We start from the raw sequence: 24,978 nt of genomic DNA, 5'->3' as shown, positions 1-24,978 counted from the left end.
GATTTGGGCATAGATATAAATTGAGGCACAGATACAGAGATATAATATTGAGCAGTGGGTATACAAAAATAAATGAAGCACATTTGCTGACTTAATGCAGCAAACCAAAAGGAGCATCAGAGTAAAAAGGTAAACTGTACCCCAGTGTGAATGAATATGCTGCAAGGCAGAATATTGGTCGTGGACAGGAGCTTAATGGCAAAGGGGCCAGCTGGTTGCCAGATAAAAGAATGACATCCAGTTAATTGGAATTTAAACAACAATAAACGATAAATAGATCTTTAGTATAAATATGTCCCAGGCAATATTAACATTTATATTAAAAATTATTCATTGTTAACTCAAAATTCAGATTTAACTGAACATTCTTTATTCTTATTTGCTATTTCTGACAACCCTGGGCATGGCTGTAAATATGATTTTGTCATCATAAGAGGAAATCATCTCTTAAGAATGAATTTCCATCCACAAAAATGACTAGAAATGGACATATTAAGCAGGTCACTGCCAGATTTCCTGTTCGAATACCTGTGATAGTCATGACATTTATTGAGTGCCTGCCAGGCACTGTGCTAAGTGCTATTCAAGCATCTAATACTCAGAAGGCTGTAAGAGGTAGGCACTATTCTTGCTTACAGGAGAGGAAACTGAGGCTTAGAGGTAAACAAATTGCCCATGATCACATGGCTTATAAAAGTAATGGGGCTGGAACTAGAGTCCAGACAATCAGACTCACAGCTTGCTCTCTTTTTCTATTCTCTACTGCCTTTAAAATAGGGGCTGTAATTGCCAAGATGACCAAGAATGTAGTTAGACCCTTGAGGGAAAGTTTATGCTAGAAAAAAGAGTTTACAAAACAACAACAACATAATGGTTACCCACCCAGATTTTGCAGCCAGACAACCTGGGTTCAAAGTCCAGCCCCCCCACCAACAAGTCAGCCATGTGAGGGGAGACAAGGTAGCGCTAAGCCTTGCAGATACTATTATATACATCTTAGGATTTATGGGAGGATTACAGGATGTAGAATATACAAAGCGTATGTAACACAGGACCTGCCTCCTAGTAGGTTCCCAAGATATATGTACGTAGTTGTTATTTTTATCATTTAAAATATATCAGAGTACAAAACCAAGTGACAGGCATTAAGAATAGACTGTATGGGAGTTTAGAAAGGAGAAAAATCTACAATCAGGTATACTTCAGAAGGATTTGTGGAGAAAATGGGAGCGAGACCCTTCTTAGGAACCAGGAACAACTGATACATTTACATATACGAATACAGGGTTGGAAGAAAGGATCAATATGTGTAAATTTTGAAGTAACGTGAAGCATCAGCCCAAGGGAATTTAGGACTTCAGTCTATGTCTTGGTCTGAAATCCCAGTAGAAGTGCTTCTTAGCTGGTGGTCCTCTCCAAAGAGAGCAAAGCAGTGCTGTAGCTGTCTCTTGTTCTTATGGATGTCTTATCCTTTCTTCCGGGCCATAAGGCAGTCTTTATAACCTGCTTGCAGTAACAGGCCCAGAAGAGTAAACGGTATAACAGCTGCATGAAATAGAGGAAAACGGACCATTGCAAAGGGATGGGAAAGAAATCCATCTAAGTGATTTGGTTAAAGCCACCTCACCCTTCCTGTTGATAAGTATAGAATTATATTTGAACATTATTTTTTTCCTCCTAGGAGCTGCTGTTGTACTCAAGCTGAGCTTTCTTTCAGTTAAAGGTGTAAAGTATTTTCTCCCCTACAGACTCTGTATTAATAACATAAAATTGGCATACAGAAGTAGATAGCGGAATTAACATTTTGCATTCTATTTTAGAAGATATGATTTGGCTAAACATATTCAGAAATTTTTATGTAGGTGTGAATTTAAAAACTCAAGATCTTATCAGATCCAGAAACCTTTGGTTTAAGTGTTACAGATATAAATAATCTTTGGAGCCTCTGAGGAAAGAAAATTATTGTAGAGGTAAATGTTTTGTTCCATAAGATTATGTTTTAATATCACAGTAAACAGAAACCCTAGGGAGATAATTAAGCTTTGGGCCTTCTTTTGGGGACCTTTGTGATGTTCCATATTTTTTTTTATCATTCAAACTTTTTTGTTTCCAAATTTGTATCCAAAAGGAATGGTCCTGCTTTCTTTCTCTATACCATTTTTGAATAGTACTGGCTGGAAATAATGATGTGTTTAGTTACCCATCAGGTCAAGTTTAAGAATACCAGTGGAATGCCCAGCTCACCTCAGACCACTGTGCCTTGCCTACATCTCTGCTGGAAGGGCAAAACCGAAAGGGTCAGGTGGCTCATCCCCCAGCAAATGAACAGGGTGTGTACTTGACCCAAAGGATGCCAATCCAGAGGCTAGCTGGTGCCCAGCAATGTGATTCAGTCAAAAAAAGCGAACTGGGTCTATTGAGTTCTCTCAGGAATTTTTAATTAAAAGGCAGCCCGAATGAACACCTGTCAGTGAAAAATGAAGCTAATAGGTAATGATGAAAAGGAGACCAGAGGGTCTGTCATGAGTCATGTGCAAGTTGGTGTTGTTAGGAAGCAGAAATAAGAGCAGCAGGAACAGTGAGATAGAGCGTATCTCATTTATAAAATACCAGTTAAAGAAGGTCATGGCTAGAGAGAGGAGAAGGAAGTAGCAGAAAGAGAAAAGGTGTCATCTTGATGGGAAAGCTCTAGAGTTGAAACAGTTCACTATATCCCATCTTCCAGAGCTCCACCAATTCAGCTTTTCCTAAATTCCCATGCGCATATGCCCTGTCACCTGCAGTAGCTCAGTTGTCTCTCTGCTCCTTGCAATCAAATTTCCTTGAGAACAAGATTTTGCTCAATTAGCAGAGGGAACATTTTATCTTACTCACTACCATATATATATGGTACCTCTCTCTGGGCCTGGTACAGGGTAGGTTTTTGGTAAATATAGATGAAATAAATGAATGAATGTAAAAATGAACAGTACAAATGATTGAACTCTCATTGCATTCAGTGTGAAGAGCACTAACCTCCATGGCTTTCTGTCACTGGCAGATTTTAGACATGTGCTCAAGACCTGCCTACCTTTTCAAATTGGTCTTCTACTCAAGCCTTCTTAAACTTCCTAAATGGGACATGTTTTTAGATTCCCATTTAACTTTGCATGTGTTATTTATTACCACTTCCTAGAGGGCCCTATTTCATCCCACCCCAACCCTGCGTACAATCCTTACTCTCCACAGCATTTTCTTTCCTGTCTCCTTAGTTTAGGCTCTTTAAGAGAATTAGGTGTTTTCAGCTTCCACTGTCCCCGCAGTCCCATGTACAATTTCATATTACACTTTGTTCAACATGATAAAGAAAAGCATTTTCCTATATCATTAGAATTTTTTGTGAATCTTTAATGGCTAAACAAGAAACCATCATGTGGCTATATCTCACATTTTAAACCTTTTGTCTCCTTTTTGGACATTTTGATTGTTTACTTTTGTTATGCATTACCCTTATGACAAACTACAATGACTTTCTCTCTATGGACCCCTGTGTCCACATTTTTTATTTTCTTATTAGGATTACACACTAGAGGTAGAATTGCCGAACCAAAGGGCAGGATTATTTCTGAAACTTCTGAAATACATTGCCAAATTGCTTTCTTGGAATGTTGTAAGGGAGTTTAACACTCCATAGCACCAGCAACACGAGTGTCTAGCTCACCATACCACAACTAAATTGTGATTTATCTATTTTAAAATCCTTCATTATTTTTAAACAGCAAAGGGGGGCAGAGCATTTAATTTGCATTACTTTTATTCCTAGTGAGGCATTTATACTTGTGTATCTATTTGTCATTTATATTTTCTCTTTTGTGATTGGATGCTAAATGCCTTTGTCTATTTTCTATTGAAAATTTATGGTTTATCTTTTTGAGTTGTAGGAGCATCTTTAAAATATTGATAAATGTATTTGAGAAGATGCTTTCTCAACTTACTGCTTGTTTATGACTTCTTTTTACTTCAGCAGTTTTAAATTTTTATGTAGTCAAATCTCTCATCTTTTATATGATTTCTTCCATTTATTTTATGCTTAAAAAATGTTTTTTCAAGGTACCTCAGTGGCTCAGTCAGTTAGGTGTCCAACTCTTGATCTCAGCTCAGGTCTTGATCTCAGGGTCGTGAGTTCAAGCCTCATGTTGGGCTCCACACTGGATGTGGAGCCTATTTAAAAAAAAAAATTCTTTTCCATCAGGATGCTAGATATCTATTAACCTGCTTTTTTGGTAGATTTACATTTTATCCTATGAGTTCAGTTAAAAAGAAAAAAAAACTTGAAAGCTAGGTTTATAAAAATGAAAGAATTTAAACACTGTGAAAGGGCATATTAAACCTTGCTCAAATAATTCAAATGTCAAAAACCTTGGTCTAGCCATAATACTTGGGCTTGTGCATCTTAGATAGTATTTGTTTCAACATCTTTCAGGATGCCATGAAAATACTGTAGCTGGACACACTTTCCCAATACCAAGGTATGGTGATTCCTGTCCTCTTTGGGATTACACATATTATAGACACCATTATCAAGGTCATTGACTTTCAACTTCTAATTTCAAAAAAAAAAAAAAAAAAACACTGCATGAACCATTTATAATCCATAGTCATGAGAGCCTAATTTTGTTGAAACTCGAACATTCTTTTGAAAAAAATAAAGCACCTTAACAATTGAAAACTTTCAAAATGACTTTAAATGGTGCACCTCATACTCTGCCATTTCTCTCCTCAATAAACAAACATAGTAAAATATAACTGAGAATGATGTTTCTACAGAGAAAGTCGTGAATTGATCCTACTTTCCATTTTTAAAAGTATTATTTATAGATCATGGTACATAGACTATTGCTAATAACAAATTATGGCCCAACAATTTGATATGGCACCACAGCTGTGAGTCATACAGGAAAGCAAATCATTATGAAGGTGCAGGCACAAATTAGGGGTTTGAGTTGGAGATGATATCTTGTTAGAGACAATGAAAATAATTGTGAAGTTCAGACAAAGTGAGCCTCAACCCCAAGGGCTATGATAGAGGACCAATTGCCTTTTCAATATCAGAAGCAAAAGTGAGTCTTTAAAAGGCAACATTATGCAGTGCCTTTGGTGATACTGAAAACCACAGATTGTTACTTCCTTTGTTCTACTCTCTTGTAGAGAATCCACATGACATTAGCGTGCTAATACATGAACTGCCTGATAGGGAAGCAGCATTCTCAGAGGCTAGGCAGCCCTGTGAGCACAAGTGCCTGAAAGTGATAAACAAGATAAAAAACAGAGTGGGGCGCTGAGGTGGCTCAGTCAGTTAAGTGCCCAACTCTTGATTTTGGCTCAGGTCGTGATCTCAAGGTGGTGAGATGGAGCTTCACACTGGGTGTGGAGCCTGCTTAAGATTCTCTGTCTCCTCCCTTTGCCCCCCCTAAACAAACAAACAAACAAAAAAAAGATAAAAAACAGAGTAAATGGTGGTTACCAAGAGTTGGTGGTGGTGGATAGGATAAGAGTGATAGTATTTAAGGGTACAAACTTGTATTGAGCAGTAAATAAGTGGTAGAGATCTAATGCTCAGTATGAAAATAGAGACAATAATACTGTACTGTAATTATGTAATGTGATAAATATCAGTACATCAGCAATCATATTACAATATATAAATGTTTCAAAGTAACACACTGTATACCTTAGACTTTTACACAATGTTACATGTCAAATTTATTAAAAAGAAAAGAAAAGAAAGTATTGGCTGCTATTTGGTAAACTCAACAGTGCATCCCATGCACTGAGCTAGGTGCTTTATGTTCCTCTCGGGCTGACATTACTATCCCCACTTTACAGATGAGAATGCAGAGGCTCAAGGTAGTTAAGAAACCACAGACCACACAGGGTAATTTGGAAGAGCCAGAGTCAAACCTAGCTCTGTTTCTTTGCACTCACCACACTGTTTTGTAACAGTTTACCTCTGCATATAATTTTACAGCTTAACAACTTTGTTGATATACAGAGAAGGCTTTGTAATGTCATTAAAAGAAAGAAGCTGCATTTTAGAAAAGCAAGTATAGTGCAAATAGGCATCACTCAAAGGTCCTCATGGTGCTTCGAATGAGAGAGATGAATGAGCTCTTACACATCACCTAGACCAATTCATTCCCTACATCTCTCTGTTATACTTTGAGTTCTGATAGCACCTTTACCAAATGGCTAACACTTTTCTGCTTAATGCTCAGTGTAAGAGAAGTCAGCCTCTTCTTTAATCCTTCTTGTTATAATGTCCAGTTCACCTGTAACACCACATAGTTCACAACCTGGTCTTGTATTCTCTTTTATCCCCTAATTACTTTTAGGCTCCCCAGAATTCTGCCCTTAAGACCTATTAGCCCAGGCCTAGAATGTAATGCTTTTTTGCTTACTTCTCCAAATCCTTCGCCCCAAAACAGTGCATTATGTGTAAAGGGGAACATGAGGCACACTTGTACGGTCAAAAAAAAAAAAAAAAAAAAAAAACCTTTTCCTCCAAAGTATGCCAAGCAGTATACCAGATGCTTAGGCACCCAAGTGTTTGGCATCCCAGCTGCCATCCACTTATGTAGTTTGGTTCTATTTCCTGCATAGGGCTGGATGCTACCTTCAGAGCGGCCAGGGAAGCCCACACAGGATGAGGGTTGGAAAATCTAAAATCTAAGCAGTTTATAGATTCATCCATATCATTCTTTATGACAGATTTATGGTCAAAAGCATACAACTATATAACTCAAATCCTTCCTTCTGTAATTTTAGACTCTTCCTTTTAATTCTAGCTCCAGAAGAAAGAATAAAAAATACCAGTCCCTTTTTTCACCCCACAGCTTCATTTCTTTCCTACGACAGTATTTCACTCATATGTTCTTACATTCAGGAAAGCAATATAGAAACAAAGATAAATGAGATTTGGGCCTGATCCTCTGAGAGCTAATAATCAGAGAAGGAAGGAGGCCTGTGCACCAAATATGACAGTATAATGAAGTGAGGGCCCTGCCTGCTTTGGCCTTTGGGCTTTGAAAGCAGTCCCTTTGATGGAGAATGGGAAACTCAATAGAGTGTGAGTCACTCTTACTGTTACCTTTAAGGGAAGGAAGTCCTATCCATTTGACCTGTCTTCAGGCGTCACACAGATGAGTATTAACAATGACCGTCATCACTGCATTAAACATTTTTCATCTCTGGTATAGGCAGGGCTAGGACTAGGGTGACGCAAGTGGAGTACCACATCAGGCACAAAATTTAAGGTGGCACCAAAAAACTCTGCAATTAAGATAATATTTTAATGCAGCATTTTAGAAAATAATGCAAAAGAATCCATAATAAATAAAAGGATCCGTTAGGTATTGGTCTCAGGTACTCTGGAATTACATAGGTATCCAAGGTTGTATCTTTTGTCTTTGAGTGGCATAGTTTAGTTGAGGTGATCTAAAAATGACAGTAAAAACAAGCAGAGTACCTGTTTTATTTTCACTCTTTTGATTGTAAGCAAGTGATCTGACCTAAGCTCCAGTGAAGGAATACAGTAGGAGGTGGTAGTTGATTTTCATTATACATCTAATGTCATATGGGAGCCAGCAGAGAAATTCGATGACATGAGCCCTAATAATAAGTCCCTTAAAGAGTGAACACAGACTGTTTTCTAGATTCAAGGAACCTCTAGACACTTTAGCAACAAAATTTGGGAAGCTTCGCTGCGGTTCACTATAATTAGCGGACACAGCCACAGCTGTCCTCTACATGTCTGCGTCTTTCCCTCATGCTGCCAGCTGGTCATTTCTTCTTCTGCTCCTTGAGTCACATTCAGTAGCAGAATCCAACTGGCCTACCTTTTTTTTTCCCTCCCCAGCCCAACCCTATAGGTCCTACTGGTCATGGTCGCAGAATAGAGTCCCAATCCTGGTCTAAGCAGCTTTGGCTGAGTAGGGGACTGAATTGGCTTGGAGTCCATGGGACAAATGGGAAGAGGCAGTTGCAGACAGGGTGGTTTTCCTTAGGAGAGGGTATGATGAAGCACCTCCCTCCACACTATCCTTGTGGATTAGTAACTGAAAATGCCAAGGAAGCTGAACAAATAGCAAGTGCTAATGGATTTAGGAGAAGAGAGGTCACCAACGGCCAGGGTGTGCTAATTTTATGCTATAAGAGCCTGCAATTATAAACCCATAGATATGCAAATAAATGCTGATGGCTGAACACTAGAGACTACAAAGCCGTTTATCTATGGCCCCTGATAGGTGGACAGCAAAATAAATGATTTGTTTATAAATTCACTTAGAGATTACACTCATAATCTTTAACTCCTTTCCCCCCTTTCTGGGGGCATCTACATAAAGAAGAGAGACAGGAGGCACCTCAGACTGCATTTCCATATTCATTACCTCCTGACCCAGGCGACTCTGGAGGTTTATAATAGGATAAACAGGCTCTTTCAATTTGTGACTGGCTGATTCACACTGCCTAAAGTCATTTCCCCGTGGCACTTCTTTACTGAATAAATGTGAAGTGATGGTGGCATCTGTTCCTGCCACCCAGATCCCAGTGACAGCTCATAAATTGGCATTTCTTGTCTGTCTGGCGGAGAGGTCACAGAGAATATCACTGCAGGGAAATACTAAGAATGCTGACTGCTGGCATTAGGACTTCTGGAACTCAAGCCTGAGATATGTCTGTGCCCCGAGCCCATGGGGTGACTCTCACAGGAACCGTGGGTGGGCTTGCAGGTGCATGAAACCTGGCCCTCTAGAGGGGGTGAACCATGCACACCTAGTACTTAAAGCGGGTAGTTTCTGACAACATTGGGGTTTCTGTCCTTCTGGATAACCTGTGAGAATTAATGATGTCCTAAAATTTTAAATGGAGTTAGAAGATTCAGCAGCACTTTGGGCTTCCTTGAAAGAGCCAGAAATTTTTCATTGATCTCAATGGAGAATAGTTAAAAAAAAAAAAAAATCCATTTATTCCAAGAAATGTTTCTCAAGTACCTACTATATGCTATTTCCCATGCTCAGACTGTAGCTTGTTGTAGTACTTACTGGATGTTGTACGATGGCCTATATAGTACATAATACACAGTAGAATCCTAGGACCGTAGTGAATCTAGCAGGCAGAAACCCTCAAATATCAACTCCATTTTTATGCCACTTGGAAGGACATTCTCACTGATATTTTTAATTTAGTTGTTTGGTTGCAAGAGGACATGGTGAATATTGCAAAAAGGTTCAGTCAAGTTTGTCAAGTGTTCTGTTATGTTTTGGTGTTTTTCATCTACCTATCTTCTGAGATAGCAAGTGTTCTCACAATTCAGCTGAATTTGAAATGTCCACTCAATAGTCAGTGACTGTACAAAATAACTTGTAAATAAATAAAGGATGAAAGACTGAACAATAGGTATAAATGAGCCTGCAGTTTCAATAGGTGTATTTCTGCTTTGTTCAGACTTTGAATCATGAGTAATTAAGCCTAGGCAAGAAATCAATCCACCATAAAAAAGTTTTGAAAGTGACTGTAAGCAAAGATATAAGGTCCCTCTTCTAAAATCCAAGTTATCTAAGCCTGCCCCCAACACCAAATCTACTAAAACAAGTGAGTCATGAAATAATATTATGTCCATAAAATGATTCCAAAAGGATATAGGCAAAGGTCTTAAGAGTTCAACACTGGACAATGGACAGGGCCTAATTTTTATTGTCTTGAATTTATTGTAGTGTTCAGAGAGTTTTTTCCTCTTCATTTAATTGAGTACAATCCAAGTAGGATTTTTTTCCTTAATATACATATTAGCCAGGTTTGATTCTGATACTTTGTTTCAAAATACAGTTCTACTGAGGTAAAAGGACTAGGAGAAAATTGATAACATCATTTTCTTGGTCTGTGAAATCAACAGCAGCCTGAGAAAATTAAATCAGCCCTCCTAGGCAGAAAGCATGATGTTAACTGAAATGACATCATCATGAGAATATTTTATGACCTAAAAGAAGTCATCAGTTCCCTTATTCTTAAGCCCTGTGCTGGCAGTTTAAATCAGTTACCATTTTATATATATAATATTTTTAATAAAGATGCAGTGAGTTCTCTGAACAGGCTCTCAACAAAGCCAGACAATAGCGTTCTTTATATTTTTCTGTGTATACAAAATGTGTCAGATGGACCTCTAACATAATTAAATGTATTAGCCCCTTTTGGTAGCCCCTATCTGTAGTTATTTCTTTGTATTCGATTATCAGTCTTACATTTTGCAGGAGTCTATCTGTTAATATTAAGTCTCATTTACAAAAAAAAAAATGACACTAGCATAAACATACTTTATCTCTCATAAAAGAAATCCAGAGGTAGAAAGTTCAGAAGTGGCGTAGTTTCACTCCTTATCATCAGTGACACAGTGACCATTATGGTCCCCTATCTGTATTGTTTCTTTTTATTCTCAAGTTTGCTTCATGGTCCAAGATGACCACTGAAGCTCCAGCCATTATATCCAGGTTCCAGGTAAGCAAAGGGAGGAAATGGAAAAGAGCAAAATCACAGGGGTCCTAGCTGAGTCAGCTCCCCTTTAAGCAGCCGTCAGAGGAGTCCCACAAAACCTTTGTGCTCCAGTTACATTGGGCTGAACATTTTCAGTGGGCCACATCTACCTACAAGGGAGACTGAGAAATAAAGTTCTACAAGGGAGATTGAGAAATAAAGTTTTACTACAGGAAAAGTGACTAGTGGAAAACTGGCTTCCTCTTAATAAGAAAAAAAGGAGTAAATGGATGTTTGGGAAGCAATCCATCTTTGGCCATTTCTGCCACGGCAGCTCAATCATAGAGCAGAAAATATGGAAAATAATATTAGGTCCTCCTGTGATCACTTATGCAGAAAAATTCCCATAGAGCTCATACATTCCTCCTCATATCTTATTTAATTGATAGTTATGTATCTCATTAATACAAAGCCCTTTTCAAGCTGAGTTTTTGTGTGGATAACCCCGTTTTCAGTGCAGACAAAACAGTGATCTCCCAAGCCAATTTTCTTTATCAGATTGGCATCATGGGTCTTTCTGTCTCCAAAACCATGGAAATACACATCAATCTTCCTAAAGCTGAGTATATTAACAAAGCAAAAACAGACCCCCCCCCAAAAAAAATCAAGAACAGTATCAAATCTGACAGTTTTAAAGGATGTATTTCAGTGGATAACTGAAAGCATCTTTCCTTTACATCACTTCACACAGTGTGAATTACTTAGAAAAACTGATAAAAACACTTTTGTAAAATGATCTTACAGCTGCCTTTTTTAAGGGCTGCTGTTTGTCATTATGAATTGTGTGTATTCTATATAATTGACAAACAGAAATTGACAGACTTACTTGGTTTTTTTCTGAAAAAGGAGCACTTGTCTGAACAAGAATATATGCTAGCTTCCGTAAAGTGAGGGGGAAAAAATTGGCTATTTCATTGAAGAAACTTTAAAAATCTTCTTGTCAATGTTATTTTATTAGCCACTGGGATAGAACAAGCCAACTCTGTTATAAAGCACCTCATCTTACCACTGAGCTAGTTATTTGGATGACGAAATAAGCCTCTGGATTCCTCCTGTCCACTCCTCAGCCCCTCTACTGTGTTGTAGAAAGCAAACAGATCAAGTCATCTTTTGCTATGTTATGGAAGGCTTTGTGTTAGGGAAGAAACTAATTCTCTAGATAGTGTGTCTAAGCCATGACTGGCCCACAGTAATATTATAAATTAGGTAAAGTTTGTTTTTAATGCTTTGCTTATCCTCTTTTCCCCCCTGCTCTGTTCAAGAAGCGTTGACTGAGCAACACTGGGGACCACTTTGGGAGCTACAGAAACACGGAACTGTGCCTTCACTGAGCTCACCACCTATACTTCCTGGATCTTTGCTCAGGGATATGGCCACCACTTGCTGCCCCTGATGTCTCCTGGACCCAAGGGGTGCTCTCTCCCACACCTGGGTCTGGCCTTGTGGACATTGCCCTATTTCCTGACCTGCTCCTTACCCTCCCACCCAGACTGCCAGATAGTTTCTTCCATTTGAATTTGGATCTTTCAATTCTTACCTTAAATGGAAGATACTGGTAGCAATTTCAGACCATGTGTTAAAAGAGTGGGTACAGAGTTGTGAGTTTTCTTTTTTTAAATAACCAAGGACTTTGTAGTACATGTGTGTTTGGCAAAAGTTATAACTGAAATTTACTAGGCATGTTTGTAACAACTAAAAGATGTTGCTGTTTTAGATAATGTTTTAGTATCTCTAGATTAATTCATTTAATAGAAATTTTACTAAAGTGATTATCCTCTTGGTAGAAAACTCTCTGAAACTAATTGTTGGGTGGCAATTTATAAATAAATATAGAGGGGAATCACTGAGATCATATAAGCAATTAGACTTCTCGGTAAGGCCAACACTCCCAAAAAATTGTGACATAAATGTGTGAAGTTTTGTCAATTTATTCATTCACATGTGAATACAACAAATATTTATGGGATGTGGACTGACTCTAAGTGGTTAACAAAATAAATGTAGTTTCTGTCCTCAGAAAATTTATGGTGTAGTGAGAGTGGTAATTATAAATTAAACAAAACAAACAAGATGATTTCATGCTCAGAAAAAATATTATGAAGTGTGGACGGGGTGCTGTGAAAAATAACAGGATGGCCTGGCTAAAGGGGTCAGGAAGGTCTCTGTAAAGTTTACATTTAAGATGAGACTAAAGTTGAAAAAGGAGCCATGTCAGAGGATCCCAAAGTTTGGCACTTAAGGCACCACTATCCAAAAGGTATGGCGTTTATAAGTTGACTATGACTCCATTGAGGTATCAGGCATCTGAATTTTCACCATGCCCAACATCAGCCAAAGTTCTCATTTCTACCCAGAGGTAGTATTTCTTAAAAACACTTTTTCTTCAAGCCTCACAAAGCCTAAGACACTGTTTTGGGTGTTTACTTTTGCATATGGCGAAATGCGGCTAGTTGCACAGGTGTTGGGTGTGTGTGCTAACGGTGCATCTCTCTCTCTTCCTCTTGTGTCACCAGGCCTCCGGAACCTGTTTACAGCACTGTGAACAAACTGTGTGATAAGCCTGCTTCTCCCAGGCACTATTCCCCTGTTGAGTGTGACAAAAGCTTCCTTCTCTCAGCTCCCTACCCCCACTACCACCTAGGCCTGCTCCCTGACTCTGAGATGACCAGGTACTGCATGCGCTTCCTCGCTTCGTCTTCTCAAATTGCATGTGCTTCCACAAGGACGAATGGGTAGAATCCACCTCTGCTCACTTCTCTTGTACTTGACATCTTCCTCAGTGGAGAGATGTTCTGCTGCTTTGGTGCAATGGGATAAATTAAGAACATTGCCTTTTTGTTTTTCTTCCTAGTGTGATCACAGAGCACTTGGACATGATCACGTGATTTTCCAAATGTTCTTGGTTCCCATGCATTTTTAATAAAGTATTAATTATATTTTTCCAGAAGAATTAATCTTGAAATTTAATTAGCACTATTTCCCTCATACAGAAGGATAAAAGAGCATGTACTCAGTACATTTTTGAATAATATTTAATAATCACTACTATTCTGCAGGTATAAGATAGCCTAAGAAGTAGGTACTATTATTGCCATTTAATATTTTAATCAAAATATTAAATTAATACCACTATTTAGTTGACTCCTTAAGGTATTAAACAACTTGCCCAAAACTACATCATTAGCTGGTTCTATCTAACCACAAAGAATTTTAACCTTTATGGTATGTTATCACAGTAGGTTTTTACCATGTTCTCTTTATTTAGTTACTCCCATTTTATATAAGAAAATGAGGCTTCAGAGAAGTTAAGGCATTGCCCTCGGTATGATATTGCCAATAAATGCCAAGTTCAGATTTGACTTAGAATGTTTTGAGTCTTTCCACAACTCTGTAAACAAATCGTTCTAAGACTAAAGGTTGGATATGATTCTGTATCAGTATTCTGAAGTATATGTATGCTAAATAATAAAACCTCATCTTTACACAATAGCAAAAGTCAGAGAGAGAGGAGAGCAATAAAAGGAGAATCTAGTGTTCCAAAAGGTAGTTCCAGTTCCGTTTAAATCAGGAGATCTCAATCATGATGTTCCTACATATAATGAGGTGCTTATCTGATTATGTTTTCAGATAGAATACCTTCATATGTTTCCATAATACTGTTAAGGTCAAGAAAATATAGATTTTAAAATGATTCAAGGTGAAAATGGATATATCAAAAGGGTCTCCTTAGAACATCATCTCTGTTTTTCTTTTATATTTTCAAAGAAATAATTAAAAGTCAATTATTGGCCTTTCTAGAGGAGTTAAATAACAAATTTTAATTATACATAACATTTCTAGAAATACATGAGAAAACATATTTTTGGCCATGTAATCAGCTGGGGCATTTTCACTAATTTGCAACAATTAAAGCCTAATAGCATTTTAGAATGCTTCATAAATATTAATTAATTTTTTTATATTTTTAACAAATCATAAAAGCTACTTCTTGATACAGCAGACTATTCAATTTTGAAGCCAAGAAGGCAAAATTACCATAGCCATAGGGAAGCAGAAGGTGCACACACACCTACAATAATGACTTCCTGGTATTTAGGCATCTATAATCAGCTATGCAAAGTCAGCTAACACTTACTGAGCTCTCCTCTGTGCCAGGCATTTTGTTAAGTACTTCTTATGAATATCTTGTAACCCTGACAGTCACCTTATGAAGTAGATGTTATCGATATCTTCATTTTACAAGTAAGGAAATTGAGGCTTAGCAGTTACCTGACAGGCCCCAGATCATCCACTAGTAAGTGGCAGGGCTGGGATTCAAACCCAGAGGACCAGCATAGGCATGATGGCGGAGACGTCTTTGCTTGCTGGAAAAATTCTCCACTCATTTCATTTTTTCTCTCCTTTCTCTATTTTTATCCTACCTTCTCATCTCCCTTCAGGCTCAGTGTCAATAACCCATGCTCTTTTTTTAATGAACCTAAAAGTCGCATTTCTTGCATCCTGCTGGAGATTTTGATGCATCTCTCTCTTAAAACTCACCAATAAGCAGTGGTAGAATCTACCTCTTATGTGGATCTACCAGATACAATTCTTTTGCAGTTTACTTTCTGTAATTTGTATTATGAAGACCATGGGGTTTCTTTTTTGTTGTTGTTGTTTTTCCCAAATTAAAAAAAAATATATGGTATAATGTTGAATATGTCTGTTTCAGATTACACACCTTCAGCAATCCTGATATGCCCCAGTCTCCAACTCTCACCCTCCATCACCCGATTGGGAATTCTATTTTCTAGTCTAATTCTGTCCCCTTCTTTTTTTTTTTTTTTTCCTATTTTATCCCTCATTTCAAAAAAAAAGTCACATATACACATATACATACACATATGTACACACATTTTAGTGACATTGTCACCAATACACTGATACTGAAGTTCTTGATTTCACCCCACTTTTCTCCCCTTCCACACTTTCCCAGCTCAGTAAATGGCACATTCATCTACCTCATTCCTCAAGCCAAAACTTGAGAATCATACCTAACACCTGTTCTCCCTCACACCCATCATTCAGTCTGTCTTCAAGTCCTATTGATTCTACCTCCAAAATGTATCTCCAATCTATTTATTCCCCTCTACTTCTATTTTTAGCACTTGAACCCAAGCCTCCCTTATCTCCCACCTACAATAGCCTCCTAATTGGTCTCACCACTTCCATTGTTGTCCTCCTGATTTATTCTCAGTGCAGCCAAGGTGATCTGTTAAAAATACAGATCACATCTCTTTCTCCTCTTTTGCATTAGTATAAAATGCAAAGTCACTAATACAGCATCCAAGCTATGCATGACCTAGCACCTGCCTGCCTCTTAAACACCTCATTTCACTCCTCCCTTTGCTGATCACACTATTCACATTCACAAAATGCACTAAACCTCTACCTATTTCAAATGCTTCACACATGCTCTTTCCCCAAACTGAAAAGCTCTTACTACACTCTGCCTGGTTAACTTCTGGTCATCTTAGATGGAAGCTTAAATTGCACTTCCTCAGAGAAGCTCCCTGAGAGAAAATCTGGTCCCCTATTATATTGTCTCTCGTTCTTTTTTTTTTTTTTTTCCGTAAGACTCAAGCAATTTATAATTATATATTTATTTATATGATTTTTAAAACCAAACTCCTGTCTCACACTGGATGCTGTAAGCTCACCAGGTGGAATTGTGTCTGCTCTGTGTACTGCTAAACCCCTAACACTTAGCATAGTCTCTGGCACAACAGCAGCTCAAAATTCTTGAGTAACTAAATAAACATGGAAATAAGATCTGCAGACAAGGAGACAGATCCTTGTTCAGGAACACATGATGGCTAAAGCTGTGCTTTACTCAGGTCTTATGGGTACCTAAAATTACCCTAGGAGTGAATGAATCTGTACATTGAAACAAAGAACAGCAGACTAGAGCTCACTTCTTGTACTGCACTTTCACCTTAAATTATCTCAATAGTCAGTACATTATCATTTCATTAGGTAACTGTCCGTTTTTCATGAAAACTGAGTAATTCCTTTCAGAGATTATTTACTTCATCTGCAATGGAAAATACCACTCTGAGCAGATGTTTCTTGAAATGCAGCTGATAGACAATTCAGGGGTAAAGTTCAAGGGTTCTAGTTCCATTTATAACACCGTCACTTGCTTTTTCCACTGTGACCTTAAATAATCTATAGAACCTCAGAGGTACCTGAAAACTTAGAATTAGATGGACAAGCCCTTATTCAGCTCTGTAATGATGAAGAACTCAAGTCACTGTCTTCGTGAGTGTAATGCGTACTTCTACTTATAATAAAATACAAATATTGGGGATCTTCTGCCCTCAACAGGATATTACAAGAATATATCTTTCATTTCATCCAACCAAGATTTATCAAGCACTGATAAAGTGCAAGGTACCATACTAGGGAAACTTTTTACAAAGGTATAAACTAAAAAAGCCCATCAAAAGTGTTGAAAAAATGCCTCACCTTTGAGTTGCAATATGTGATTATATATATTATATAATACATATGGTATTATATATAATAAATAATATATAAATATATAGTTATATATGTGTGTGTGTATGTGTGTGTGTGTATATATATATATATATATATATATATATATATATATTTAGGGTGCTAGAGAATTTTACCATCTATTTCAGAAGCATGCACCTACTGATAGGACAGTTACTGTCTCAGATTAGAATATAAACTAGCTCTGTGAAAGTTAGCATGTGAAACCACCTTTACATGTGCACCAGCTTAATCCCTAATCAGCATTCAGAGGAATGGAAGCCAGTCAGCAGAAGCAAGGAGAGCCAATCGTCTCTATTCTGTGCCTTTCAGTCAGAATACCCAAATTTTCAGCACTTTGATTTGATAGCAAACATCCAGGAGTGAATTAATTGTATACACAATTACTTCTGTTACATCATCTAGAAGAAAACAGAGTTGAAAGTTTTTCTTAGGAAAGCTCTTTAAATTACTTGGCAAAGTGTCAGCTCCTAAGGCTGCAGATTATATTTAGAGTAATTGACTTTTCAGAACTTACAAAAGCAAGAAATGGGCAGAGCCTGGAATCAAACTAAAATTTGGAGCTCTATGAAACACAAATGGGATTGCTGTGGGGCTTCTGCTTATCCAGTACATCTTTCTCTTAAAAAAAAAAAAATGTTTTTCATGTTGTAATTGGTTTTTCTACTTTGGGAGAATGGTAAGCTTTTCAGCTTTTGATATTCCTAGGGCAAGGAGAATAATATTTTTGTCTCTTTTCTCAACACGTATGGCATGTTTTCATTCGTCCTTTTACATAGGTGGTCCTAATTATTGTTATTTGGTAGTTGATAAACAGAGACTGAGATAAACCAGATGAAGACTAAAGTATGTTGGCAGATTTGGGGCAGGAAATGGCCTTTGAGGCATTATATGATCAAAAAACATCTTTACTCATTGCAGAGTATATATTCATGGGATTTCTTCTAGGTTCCAGGCATTATCCTGGATGCTGGGGATTCAAAGGTGAATAAGATACCATCCATCCTTTCCCTTAAACAGTTCAAAGACATGTAAATGAAGAAGTCATTACTGCGCATTGTGACGTATATATGCTAAAGGCTCTCCATTTCTCTAGTACCTAATCTCAAGGCAACTGAAACCCAACTAGTATAAGGTAGCAATAGAAGCAAGCCTGATCTTAGACTGTCCCTTCTGCAGAAGGTGAGCATTTACACAGGAATGTTCTCCACTCCCACCTTGTTTCATCAATTCCTAATATTTGTAAGAAGTTATTTTTTTAAAGTTTTTTTTTATTTATTTGACAGAGACACAGCGAGAGAGGGAACACAAGCAGGGGGAGTGGGAGAGGGAGAAGCAGGCTTCCTGCTGAGCAGGGACCCCGATGCTGGGCTCAATCCTGGGACCCTGGGATCATGACCTGAGCCGAAGACAGATGCTTAATGACTGAGCCACCCAGGCCCCCCTTGTAAGAAGTTATTTATGGGAAACTTACCATTACCTTTTCACAGGTCCATTTGCTAGTCTAGCTTCTAACTACTCTCTACAGAGCTTGGAATTCATGTATAATTCACTCCTTTTGTAGAAGTCATAAAGCTGGTGGCCTCAAACCATCCCCAGCCTTGGAACATAGAGCAAGATCTTTATCTCACAAGACCTCAGCCATATGTAACGGTGGCCTATCTTTGGCAAGCTCTCTCTCTCCTTGCAAAACAATAGCAAATGTATGTGGGCCTTTAATGTTTTAACTGTCTCAAAGTCTGTAAATCCAAAATCAGATATAACTTCTAGACATAATAATGCTATAATAGAAGTACATGTGAGTCTCTAAAGGTAAGCAGGGGAAGAATCATCTAACTCTGCTTCTGTTTTTCTTAAAGTTTTCAGAAAGACATTGACCTCCTCAGTCAGTGAGGGAAGAAATGTGTTCGAAGTCAAAGAAGTATAGCTCAGAGTTAATCCCCACAGTGTGTGAAAGCATAGTACACTCAGAATCACAGCATTTCTATGTGGCTAAGAGTTATTGGGTGGGTAATGAAGTTGGAGTCACAGGCTGCTGCAGATCTTAGAGGACCTTACTTGCCAAGCAGAAAATTTTGGAATTTATCCTGCAAGCAGTGAGGAGCTATTGAAGAGGTTTCAAGGTGGCGAAGACATAATTTGATTTGTGTTTTTAGAAAGATCACTCAGCTGTGTAGAAAGAGTTTAAAGGCAGGGAGACTAGTAGCAAATCCACTACAGCTGAAATCATGAAGAACTGAACTGAAGCTGCAGAGATAGACATAAATGGATTCAGAATTATTTATCAAATGAAATGGGTGGTACTTAGTGATTGTTTCAAGGACAAGAATTTTCTGGCTTGGATTATTCACGAGCTGATTATATCACCTCCTCTCAGTACTCTTGTCCACAGTAAATGTATTTTTTTCCACAATAAATGTATTTAAACATAAAACTCTATAGAAGGAAACTCAATAGAAGGCAGTGCTGGAAAGTCTCTTCTTTGAGGTAGTGGCAACCTGATGTCATTGAGGAGCTGGGTATTATGTCCAGACTGTCTAGGTTTGAGGTCTTCCTTTGACCATACAAAGCACTTGGATTTAGCTAACCCCTTCGTCTTTCTCAGAGCCTCGATTCACTCATCCGAAAAGGGGGGAAATAATCCTATTTGTGCTTTTCTCTTCCTAGGTTTATTGTGAGGATCAAGGGAAATGGAGCAAATGAATTTTCATCTAGGCACTCTCCACATTAGTCATTATTAATTGTTTCCATATGCTCATTCTACTTTAAAGCCTTGAGCTCATGTATATTTATTTTTAGTGCTATCACAAATCAGGTGAAAAATATTTGTCAGCCTAGGTAAATCCCGAGACCATAAGAAAGCTGTCGATGCTGATTCTGCCATTCTTAGCAGCAGCCCTCCTTGTCACCATGGGCAAAGTCACATATTTCTCCTTTTATTAATACATGTTTAGGCACCCGGTAAAATGTGGCATATTTCTTAAGCTGTATGTGACTTCACACTCCTATGAGATAATTCTCTTTTTTATCTACTTTTGTTCCAGTCTCTCCCGCATGTGCCTTTTTAGGAATGTAGACAAAAATAACAGCGACTCTCTGGAACACAGATTAGTAACTAGACACTTTACAAATATACCTTATTGCTTATAAGAATCCCAACAACCTTGAAAAGTGTGGGTTTTGATCTAGCACGCGGAGGGGACAGGACTGAAAGCAGGACACACCCACTCCCCAGCTCCCGCTCCCGCGGAGCCTTACTCCCTCTGCGCGTGCGCACCATGTCTTCCCTCTCAGTCCTCCGCATCCCCGCCATCCACTCTGTGGAGCCTGAAAAGGGATTTAAGCCCCGTTTACACAATTTAATCTGGGAAATAGCACCATTAGAAAAAAAGAAAGGCACTTAACAAATCATTGACCTTCTTACGTCCTTAAAAGGCTGATAAAATCTTAAAGAATTCTTAATTTCATTTTTAATTAAAACCTGGAGAGAAAACCCTCTGGGACATGGCTCATAAGGCACAGCCCCTTCCCTGTTTACGCAGCAGTTTCTTCAAAGGCTTTCACTGCCTTTTTGAAGTAGGTGATCACTAAGCCCATTTGATTAAGGAAAATAAGGAGAGATTAATTGACTCCCACAAAGTCACAGACGCTACTCTTGCCACATTACGTTTTACAGCTTCTTTCCACAAAGTGATATATATGCAAGGGTTCACAATGAGAAAAAGCACCCCTTGCTTTGACATTAAAGCATTCTGTGTATAGATACTTTTAAAAACACATATCTCATTTATTATTGCCCTTCACTCTTTTTTTTTTTTTTTTTTTAATTAGGGAGATGTTCTTTCATTAAGAATTCAAAAAACATTTTATACAGCCCATTTGAAATAACATTGTAAGTGTAAAGGAGGAAGGAAGGCAGAGAGCTCACCCTGCTCCAAAAGCTCTCATTTACCCTTCATGACACACCCGGTCGGTTGAGAGCAGGAGGCTCAGAAGAGCTGGAAAATGAGCCCAGATTTGTCTGATTCCAAAATTCCCATTCTGTGGTATTCAAATAACTCTGTCATGAAACAACCTAATTTGCTTAAAAGAAAAAAAGCCTGATTATTTATGTGAAATGTTATGAATATTTCCCCTTGGTTTTAGTATATATATTTTGTGTTTTGGGAGCAATCTTTAGTAACCATTATATTATTGAATAGCAATAAGAGATTGAAGAATAAGCATAATTTCAAAAGCAGTCCTCTCTGGAGGGAAAGTAGCTGTGAGAAAATGCTATGCAAAATCACTATAGCAACAGATTATAGGAACTCAGAAAGAATCAAGACAGTAACATTAAGCCATAACACCCATAGCATAGATGTTAATTAAAACCACTAACATGTAGTGAGTGCTTTTATGTTCTAGGCACTGTTCCAAACTTTTATGTACTAACTCATTTTATCTTCATAACAACCTACGAGGTAGGTGTGATTATTCTAATTCTATAGAAAAATTATGGTACATATTTTAACAAATGGAAACAATGGGATGAGATAGTTGAAATTGAGCACATCGGGATTTATATACTTAGAATATTAATTTTATTAGACAAGACTTTTTGCTTGTCTCATTTGCTCTTGTATTCCCTGTGCCAAAAATGGTTCCTGGCATGTAGTACAATAGTAATATGGTGATGATGATAATGAAGAAAACAATCACAATTATTTATATAATCTTACTACCCGCCAGGATGCACTTTATATATATTAGCTCATTAATCCCCACAGCAATCCTGGAAGGCATGTGTTACTAAATCCCCATTTTGCAAGTGAAGAAACTTGATCTAGAGAGATTGACTGACCTAAGGTCACACAGTTAGGATTTGAATCTAAGCAGGCTGGCACCAAAATCAAGGCTTAGAAATGTACTCAATAAATATTTGTTGCATGTTGTTCTCATCACACATAACATTCCTCAAGGATTAAATTCTGTTTGAGAAAAAAGTACACCTCATTTAATATAGTCAGATTTCAGTAGATTCTGTTTGAGAAAAAAGTAAACCTCATTAAATACAGTCACATTTCAATAGATAGATAAGTCGATAAGTAGATGAGTATATGGTTAAGAATGTGGACTATCAAATCAGAGTGGTAGGGTTTGCATCCTGCCTCCTCAACTCCCTGGTTGTGCAAACTGGAGTAAATGACAACTACTGTGAGCTTATGTATCCTTATCTATGTAATAACAATAATTGTAGTATCCTCATGGAGTTGCTATAAGGATTTAATGAAATTACATGTAAAGTGCTAAAAGCAATGCCTGATAAATATGAAGAGCCCCATTAGCATTACTATCGTTACGTGTGTGTGTGTATTAAACACATAGACATACTTTGTGACCCTAAATAGATATCTGAGGCTGAAGGGGGAATGAATTCTTCTTAAAAGGCTGTTCTCATTTGAAGACTGATGGTGAATCCTGTGAATTATAAAGGGAGATGAATTTTAGGATTGACAGTATGGGAGGAGGGGCTGTGCAAGACTACTTATATTTATATAGAGATAGAAGCATTTTAGAATGCAGAATTTTGTTTTGATTAAGGGATCAAAATTTACCTCTCAGAGCAGAGAAAGTAAATCTTCCAGTTCAACTCTTTAATTCAGTTTTGTAGACCTTAAGCTCATGTGAAGTTTAAAGGATCTCTTGAACAGTGTATTTTAAGTCAGCAGGGATGTGTGTTCCAAATTGAATACTAAAACCTAAAATCACTTTCCTCCAGAGAAAATGAATACATTCAAGGGTAAAGAGGAATTTTATGGTTTGCTTTAAAAGGGGGAGGATATACTGAGCCTCTCTAATCAAGCCAGAGCCTTTGTCCAAATTTTAAAAAGTCTCCCCTTCTTTTGGAGAAAGGACAAAATGTTCCAGGGCCCAAATGTGACATGATAAACAGCTCCTTGCTCCTTGCCACTTCCAAGTGTTTTCCTGAACAACCTGACCAACAGAAGGGATTGGCCTAGACTGGGGAGAGGGATGGGGATAAGAAATGAAAATCTTATTTCTCGGGATGCCTGGGTGGCTCAGTCGGTTAAGCGTCTGCCTTCGGCTCAGGTCATGATCCCAGGGTCCTGGGATCGAGTCCTGCATCGGGCTCCCTGCTCCGCAGGGAGCCTGCTTCTCCCTCTGCCTCTGTCTCTCTCTCTGTCTCTCATGAATAAATAAATAAAATCTTTAAAAAAAAAAAAAAATCTTATTTCTCTTTGATATTTCTGTCTCTCTCAGATTCATTCTAATGTTCTCCTTCCTTTCTTATGCCTTTGGCATAATTACAAGGATCTCATCCTGTCCAATCTTTATAGGTCCCAGATGAGGAAAATGTCACTCAAACTACAAATATGTATTAAATGCCTATTATACGGTTGGTACTTCTGGGGATAGACAATCCAGACATAGTCACACCCTACTCTCAGGAGATTTAGGGACCACTGGGCCCAGAGGGTTTCTTTGTGGGTATAACTGACAGCCACTAATAATGCTTAACAACAACAACAACAACAACAACAAAAGCCTAGAAATTTATTTTGGATTGCATTTTTCAAATATATGTGAATTTTACTTTGCCTTGGGCCTTATTTATTTTGGAGCCATTCTGATGTCTCCTAGTTATCACAGATACAGGTTTGTATTCATAGGTTTTCAGGCATTCAGACCTTTTTCAAGTGAAATCTGAAGGTCAAGTGACGGTCCAAATTTCCTTCCAGCTCTCCCCACTTCCATATGATAGGTTACTTGATGAGTTCTTACTGTCTTGCTATCACTGGAATCTATGTTCCTTTTAAGTAGGCCTTAGGCTGCATTGGAAGGGGCTGTGAGTAAAAAAAAAGTCTGACCAGATTCCCATCAGTACAGGTGCCAGAATTCTGAGACTCTCCTTCCCTTCTTTGCACAATCTTTTGGTGACTGCTAAGTTGTCCTGGACAGCCATTTCCTTAGTTTTGCAATACAGCCTTTTCCCATTGTTTCCCCTTAGGACACCCTTCACTTAAAGCAAATTTAGTCTTCTCACCTTTGTCTCTACCCCTTAAAATGTTGTTATTTCAGATGTATATCTCTGTTTCCACTGTGGTCCACACTGGCACTTTCTGCCTAGGCCAGACTTGGAGAAGCTTGGTAGTGTTTGGCAGGGACGGTTCCCATCCATGTTTCTGCTCCTATCTTCCATAGCAGCTCGTTTCCTGTCCCAGCCAGATTCCCTGCCCTGATTTGCATATTGGAGTTTTCTTCTGGGATCCTTGTGGCCCATAAAAACAGCCTCTAATCCAGACTCTCCCCAGCAGAGAAACAAAAAAGACAGACTTTTCTTGGTTGAGGAGCATTAATATTCAGTTTCTGGAGTATCACATCTTTTTCAGCAGATGATCTACTTTTTAAAACCCCAAAGTTAGAAAAAAATTATAACAGGAGGGATGGGAATAGTGACTGTGGGAAATCGGGACAGTGGGGAAGAGGTGGATGCCTTGTCCAGTGATGCTTCACGCACCTGCTGACATCTAATTGGTCAAGGCTTCCTTAAACTTCTGGTCAAAGACCTGTAAATCACAACTCCACATTACTAGCTGTCTTTCCTGAGTCCTCATCTAAGCATATAGCATTGGTTTCTTTCCTCCCTTTTCTCTAAACTATCTTTTAGTGTATCCCATGCCCTTGATACCTCTCTCATGGAGTATCAAGGGGTCCCCTCTGTTTCCCTGGTCAACAAAGTGGAAATCCATATGTGCTCAAGAATCAGGCTCTTTCTAACCCCACATCTGCCCTCTCAAGTTGTTGGAGTCTTCAGACCCTTCCTTTCTTCTTGTTAGGCCCAAAGTT

General features: G+C 38.2%; 1 protein-coding gene across 26 annotated transcripts in view; it reads left to right on the top strand.

Annotated features, from left to right (window-relative positions):
* DLG2 (discs large MAGUK scaffold protein 2) overlaps window positions 1-24,978 on the top strand; it is a 2,206,895-nt gene that overhangs the window by 1,751,266 nt on the left and 430,651 nt on the right. For 21 of the 26 annotated variants that reach the window (XM_078058610.1, XM_078058611.1, XM_078058609.1 and 18 more), the window contains one exon: window positions 13,080-13,235. The exons of the other annotated variants lie outside the window; for them this stretch is intronic. In XM_078058610.1, the coding sequence (XP_077914736.1) occupies window positions 13,080-13,235 (156 nt within the window). The remainder of the gene's footprint in view (window positions 1-13,079; window positions 13,236-24,978) is intronic. 26 annotated transcript variants of the gene reach the window in all.

Source organism: Halichoerus grypus, chromosome 11 (genome assembly GCF_964656455.1).
Source record: "Halichoerus grypus chromosome 11, mHalGry1.hap1.1, whole genome shotgun sequence".
Taxonomy (NCBI): Eukaryota; Metazoa; Chordata; class Mammalia; order Carnivora; family Phocidae; genus Halichoerus; species Halichoerus grypus.
This window is presented reverse-complemented; position numbering and strand designations above follow the sequence as displayed.